At 42.9% G+C, this 6,786-nt stretch overlaps 1 protein-coding gene across 1 annotated transcript; it reads right to left on the minus strand.

Moving 5' to 3' along the window:
* Positions 1-3,972: 3,972 nt before the first annotated feature.
* On the minus strand, positions 3,973-6,308 carry LOC122728678 (E3 ubiquitin-protein ligase TRIM11-like). The gene is made up of 3 exons (XM_043967483.1): positions 6,235-6,308; positions 4,133-5,354; positions 3,973-3,993 (listed from the first exon to the last, which is right to left on the minus strand). Exons 1-3 carry the CDS (start codon positions 6,306-6,308, stop codon positions 3,973-3,975), a joined length of 1,317 nt encoding a protein of 438 aa, XP_043823418.1.
* Positions 6,309-6,786: the final 478 nt, after the last annotated feature.

Consider the following 6,786-nt stretch of genomic DNA (forward strand, 5'->3'; position numbering starts at 1 on the left):
CTTGCTCCTTTTCCTTACCTGGGATAGTTTGCTCCTCCTTAGGCAATCTGGTAGCCTTTACCACTGTAATTCACTATGTTGGGAGTGGACTTAATGCACTTAATCAGCTTAGCCCTCTGTAACTTAGAACCTTTGAGTTCATTTGATCTACCAGCCTCAGCCTCCCCAGCATGTTCCTCCACACTCAGAAAGTCTATTCATAAGACCAACTAAATTGTTAAGTTTTAAAATAGCCTATCTGATTGGTAAAGGGAATTTACACACCAGGAGTTCCTCACACTAATGAAACCACAGGTCTACTTCTTCCCTTCCCCTAAGTCATCAGGGTGGATATTTTCTCCCCCACTAATCAGCCAACAAGCATTACTCAGTGTGTACTAGTGCCAAGCAGCATGAGATAGTCACTATATCTCTATCCAAAATGGAGGAGCAAACTCCCAAGTAAGGAAGACTTGGGTTTGAGTTCTACCTCTGACATACTGTTCATGTGACCTTGGAATCTCAGATCTTGAATCTATGAATAGAAGTAGTAAAGAAGATGCCAGTACATACTGGTAGGGGGAGCTTCCTCACCACTAGTTCCTCATGTTAATGAAACCACAGGTCCAGCCCCCTGCTTCTATCCCCTCAAGTAATAATAGCTACTTTATCAGTGTGAGGAATTTCTCCACCAATAATTAATCAATAAGCATTTATTGGGCACATGCTATATGAGAGGTGCTAGAATTGTTGTTGCTGCTAGGAATACTAAGACAAAGACTGAATAAATACTTGCTCTCAAGAAGCTTGTACCAACACCATCTTTCCACCTTAGTCTATGGTGTTTTCAGCTTCTGTAGGCTGGAGAAGTGCCCTTTTGGGTCATGGGCCATTCTGAAGCACAGCTTGTTCTCAGAAGGCAGACACAGGATAATTATCAGGGCAGGTGACAGAGCCTTTCCATGTCTCTAAGAACTCATGTTTTATAGGATCATGGTATTCAGAGGTAGAAGAGACCTTGGAGATAATTTAGTCTAACCCCTGATGGTGTTTGAGCACTGCGGGCATACCCTTGAGATCCTTACTTCTACAACACAAAGAAGCTTGGGAAGGTGAATTTAATGGAGGTCACTCATAATGAAAAACCCAGATCAGCTCATTCACTTTTTTTTTGCAGGGCAATGAGGGCTAAGTGACTTGCCCAGGGTCACACAGCTAGTAAGTGTTAAGTGGCTGAGGCTGGATTTGAACTCAGGTCCTCCTGAATCCAGGGCTGGTGCTTTATCCACTGCACCACCTAGCTGCCCTTGTGATGGTCTTTAAAAAAACAACACCACTGAACTTGGAGTTGGAAGAACCTGAGTTCAAATCCTGTTATGGCCATTTATTAGCTGTCTTACTTTTGGCTAATCATTTCACTTTCCTATGTCCCTGATTTCTTATCTATAACTTGAGGGGGCTAGACTAGATGGCAACTGAGGTCTCATTCAGCTTTCATTATGTAATCCTATAATTCAATGATCCATTAATTTGACTGAATAAATGAAGGATTTATTAAATACCTACTATGTGCAAAGCACTGTGCTATATACTAGGGATACAAATAGAAAAAAAAATTTAAAATCCCTGCTATCAAAGAGCTTATATTATAATAATTTCTAACTATTCATACTCTAAAAATGAGATTTTTGTCTAATGATCAGCTGATTGACACACTATTGACAGAATGGAGTCATATTAATACAGAAAAGATTCTCATAAGAATATCAGATGATAAGATCTAACTAGAAGGATGGCTCAAGTTCTTCTTGGATTTTCTGCATGTCTTTTGATCCCAAGTATGGCTCTTGTATAGGATATTGTTGGATTCTGCTTTCCAATGCATCAATAGTAATGAATACTTCCTCTGGGACTTAGGGTCTCTAAGAGTTTCCTGAAACAATGAGATGTTAAATGACTTTCCTAAGGTAACACACCCAAAAGTGGCCCCGGAAAGGATTTGAACCTATGTATTCCTGGCTTCGAGGCCACAATATTGTCCAATGGTTAGAGTGTTGGACCTGGAACCCTGAAAAAGGGATCAAATTTCAACCTTTCTAATAACCCAGAAGCTAAAGGCCAAACCCTTTGATTAGAATAAAGGAATCTGGAGAGTCTTTATTCATTGACCTAGGTTTTATCCAAGCATTTTTAAAAGTCCATACTTTAATAAGTTATTTCTATTCCTAAGTCTTAGAAGGACCTAAAGGTGCAAATAGAATGCAAAACTGGGAAATAATGGCTTTCCTACTCCATCAGCTCTTTTGACCCGGAAGTACCTAATAATACCAAACTGCTATCTTAACCCTCCTCACTAGCTGTGGTGGAGGCAGTGGCAGCAGCAACATCTTTATCAGGCAACACCACATTTCCAGAGAGCTACTGCCAGAGAACCAGAGATTCTGTTCACAGAAAACAGGGGTTGGTTTGTCTGACATCATTTAGCAGTTTTCACCCATTATATTTGTGTAGGCACCCAAATGGGAGGAGAGGAGGAAGCACTGTAGCAGGAATTATTTCATATTCATACTAGGTCTTCCTTCCAAGGCTAGAGAGAGAATCATCATAGAGATAAATGTAGAGTTAGATTGGGGTCTCAAATGAAATTAATGTTAGGGAAAAAGTGTATGTTTTGTGAAATTTAGACTAGAAGATTCTACCCAGGTTCTCATGGTGTATGAAAAAGACAAGCACTCGGTTGTTAATTGCCCTTAAATGGCCAGTACCATAACCATTGTGAGAATATTATTATCAGGGGTTCCCTGCTGAGTGAGCATGAGACCACCCTCAACCAATCAGCTTAAAGCAGTGTGTAAGGCAGTTGGTTTCGTCAGTTTATGGTTGAAACCTCTTGAGAGGTGGAGCTCTGATTGCTCCTGGAGGGTAGGTTAGGTTTTCCTATTCTTTCAGAGACACTTGTTCTCTCTTTGTTAACCTCTAATATATTTTAATAAATGTTTAAGACCTAAACTGTTAAACTGTTGTACTAGTTAGCTTTCCCAAACAGGGGACAGGTAGGGTGACCACACATATTTAATTTTATGCGTCACAGTTTTGGTGAGCCAGGTAGGAATCACACCATATAGACAATCCATGTATATAAAGCACTTATATACATCAGAGATTCCCAATCTGTGATGAGCATGACCCCCATGGAGTATGAGAAACTTGTATACAGGGGGATGGGGAATGTTTGGCAACTGACTCGATGATCCCAATGGAATTAAATAATTTTTGAAGTGCATAAAGGGAGCACAGGGCATAAAATGGCTGGCCTGGAATGAGCAGGATTCATCTCTCTGAGTTCACATCTGGTCTCATATATTTAGTAGATGTGTGAGCCTGGGCAAGTAACTTTACCCTGTTTGCCTCAGTTGCCTCATTTGCAAAAGGAGGTGGAAATGGGAAACCATTTTCTTAGATAAAGAGATCACAAATGGGGCAAAAAAGAGACACAAATAAAATGAACGAACAATATATAAATATGCAAAAACACAGTAAATGGAAGCATTTCTTTCATTTTTTATTAACTAGGGCATGAAGGAAGGTGTTATGCAATCAAGGGGTATAGGACTTGCAAAGGTTGAAATCTCTTTATATCTTGTAGAACTGTGATGAAATCTAGGAAGAAAGGAAACATAAAAGTATGGGAAGCAAAATGCTCATGTGAGTTTTTTAAACACCTAAAACATAATTTATTTATTGTATAGATACATAAAAAGGGTTTAAGAACAACCAAAATACTTGAACATGATATCCTCAATTAGCAGTGTGGAAGTGACCAATTGGTGTCCAATTGGTGAGCAATCATGAAGTCAGTGATAATCATCCTCATTCTGGGTTAGGGTGGAAATTGAAGGACCCCATGATATGGGTTGAGAAATCCTCCCTGGAGAAATGTTCAGAGTGAGGAATAGCAGCAAACACAAAGATGAGAGTCTACTGCACAAAGAGTCATGGGACCAGGCTTTGTTCCTGCAAGTGGGGGACCAGGAGAAAAGAAGGGTTTGACAGGCTCTGAGAAGGCAATAGGAGCGAACCTATAGATGGGGGAACGCTGGAGAACATTATAAAAGACAAGAGTGCCAGAAGTGTATTCCAGGTAGACCCCAACCCTGGGCACAGGACCTTTCACTCGATGCTTCAATGATATTGGATAGGTCTGCAAATAGTAATCATCTTCTTTCTTGGCACATTGCAGCAGGAACACAGAGGCAATGTAGTCCACATTCCCGTCCCTCCTCCTCAACTGTAAGGCAATGACCCCTAGTGCCCACTGAGGTAGTTGACTTACGTCCACCTCCCAGTACTGTCTGCCTGAGCTGAAGGCCTGCTCTGCAAAGACATAATGGCCAGGAGAGAACTCAGGATGCTTGGTCCCCACCTGCCAGGCATCTGAAGCCTTCACACTCTTCTTATCCTCAGAAACAGTCACAAAGGGACTGGCTGATGTAGGATTCACTGTGATGTCCACTGTGAATCGTCTCAGCATCTCTATCAGTCCAGGGATGGGACATTCTCTCAGTTCTGGGATGACAGCCTTGGACCTTTGCGACAACACTGACTCACTCCTTGCCAGCAGCTGCTTGGCATCTTGTAGCAGGTCCACATTGGGTCGTTGGCCCGCTTCCTGCAGATCATATATGATGTCCTGAAGCCTTTGTCTATGGTGAGAGATTCTGTCAAAGCTAGTCCTTTCCTCTTGCTTTATCCTTTCAAGATATCGGGATTCTTCCTCAAGGAAGAAATCATGCAGTTGGCAGTATTCTCCTGTGATCATGCTAAGCCAGTCAACAGCAGGTTCTTCCTCCTGGGCAAGAAGTTTCTCAGCTTCCTCCAAATGCTTCTCCACCTGACTCAGGGTGTGCTGGAGCTTCTCCCTGAATCTGGGAGCAGCCTCTTCTACAGGAGAGAGCATGTGAGCCCCATGCTCTGGGCTTTGGGAACATCTCATACAGACTGCTATCTGGTCATTTTCACAAAAAAGCTTGAAGACTTTCTTGTGAGTGGCACACTGGTGCTGCCCTTCAGCACTATGGAAAAGCTGGCAGGTGAGCTCTTTGCCCACCTCAGTCAGCTGTGCTAGGTGCCTGTTGACTGCTGGCAATTCTCTGACTTGGGGCACTTGCCTGCATTCAGGACAAGAGAAGTTGGTAGTTCCAACTCTCCAGCTCAAGGAGAGACATGCTCGGCAAAAGCTGTGCCCACACTCAATGGTGACTGGCTCAGAGAAGTAGCTCTGACAGACAGCACAGGTGATGTCCCTTAGCAATTCCTGCAGCCTTTCCCTAGCAGCAGCCATTCTTCTCTCTGCAACTGCTTCTTTCCGGCAGCAGCTGAGATGAAGAGACTTCAGTACCCCTGAAGGCAGTGCTTCTCAGCAGAAGGATGCTCTCCTTTTATAGGAGCTAAGCCCAGCCCCTTGAATGCCTTCCCCTGAAGGTGTGAATTCCCTGGGCATGGAAGCATCCAGGTCAACCTGTGAACTCTTGCCTTGTACCAGCTCTGCAGGCCCCCAGAGTTCACACATCTGGTTGACTCCTTGGGATTGACAGGTTAGACATGCTGAGAGTGCTCTTGTGTTTGTAAGGAAATGCTATAGAAACATGGAGATTTTAGGTTAATGGATTCCCAAATCTTATCTCTGCACAGATCTTCTGTAGACAGCAGAGTTGAAAGATATGTTCTTTCCTTTCCCCTTCCACGCTGAATCAACACCAAAGTCTGCTTAAGCATCCTTTCCACCCTTCCTTTCAATCCTTTTACAGTCACAGAATATGAGATTGAGAAGGGACCTCTCTAAGTCTTTTTCTCCAACCCACACAAGAGGGCCATCCTCATAATAACATATCCCAGTAGTGACTGTCCATTCTCTGCTTCATCAGGAAAGTGATCAGGACCTCTTTTTTATTGCAGTGATGTCACATCTCTCTCCCTTCTCACTGGCTCCTTCACCCCTCATCCGTCCTCTCCATAGTTACCAATCACCTTCCTCAAGCAATTTGATGAATGAAAATGTCTAAAATCCTGCTAAGTGGAATGATAGAACAACAGGCTACTTCCTTCTTTTAAGTAGTAGAATGTCTTTTTTTTTTTTTGCAATCAATTGCTTATAAGAATCACTTTAACTGAACTCATTCATTAAACTAGATTTCCAGAAACAGCCTCATTGGGCTTTCATCCTTCTCTGGGAAATGATGGTTCCCTTCCCCTCACCCCAGCTTTCTTTCAGAAATGACAGCTCCTGGAGGACAGGACTTCTCATTATCTTGCACAGTACCTGCAGCCATGGTAGGGTGCCAAAAATAGTTCTCCAGCAATAGTAATGGGCACTTCCTCTGGGACTTGGTGTCTCTAAGAGTTTTGTGAATCACTAAGACATGAAATGATTTTCCTAGGGGAACACACTCAAATGTAGCCTGAGATAGTATCTGGGGGCAGCTAGGTGGTGCAATGGATAAAGCACAGACCCTGGATTCAGGAGGACCTGAGTTCAAATTTGACCTCAGTCCCTTGACACTTACTAGCTGTGTGACCCTGGGCAAGTCACTTAACCCCAAATGCCTCACTAAAAAAAAAAAAAAAAAAAGATAGTATCTGAACCTAGGACTTCCTGATTCTGAGCCTTGTTGTCTATCAGACAATCTCTCAGACTGGGCCATGTTGCCTAATGGTTAGAGTGTTGGCTCTGGAATCCTGAAGGGGTCAAATTTCTGCCTATGTGAGTTTGTGCAAATGATCCAACCTCTCTGATCCTCCAGAAGCCAA

Source organism: Dromiciops gliroides, chromosome 5 (genome assembly GCF_019393635.1).
Source record: "Dromiciops gliroides isolate mDroGli1 chromosome 5, mDroGli1.pri, whole genome shotgun sequence".
In the NCBI taxonomy this organism is placed as follows: domain Eukaryota; kingdom Metazoa; phylum Chordata; class Mammalia; order Microbiotheria; family Microbiotheriidae; genus Dromiciops; species Dromiciops gliroides.

Bases quoted from the DNA above. Each gene is read 5' to 3' on its own strand.
- LOC122728678 (XM_043967483.1), bottom strand. From the start codon at position 6,308: ATGGCTGCAGGTACTGTGCAAGATAATGAGAAGTCCTGTCCTCCAGGA. The intron at 5,355-6,234 runs GTGAGGGGAAGG...TCTTCATCTCAG, and splicing joins ATTTCTGAAAGAAAGCTGGG to CTGCTGCCGGAAAGAAGCAG. The intron at 3,994-4,132 runs GTTGGGGTCTAC...CCCCACTTGCAG, and splicing joins TGAAAGGTCCTGTGCCCAGG to GAACAAAGCCTGGTCCCATG.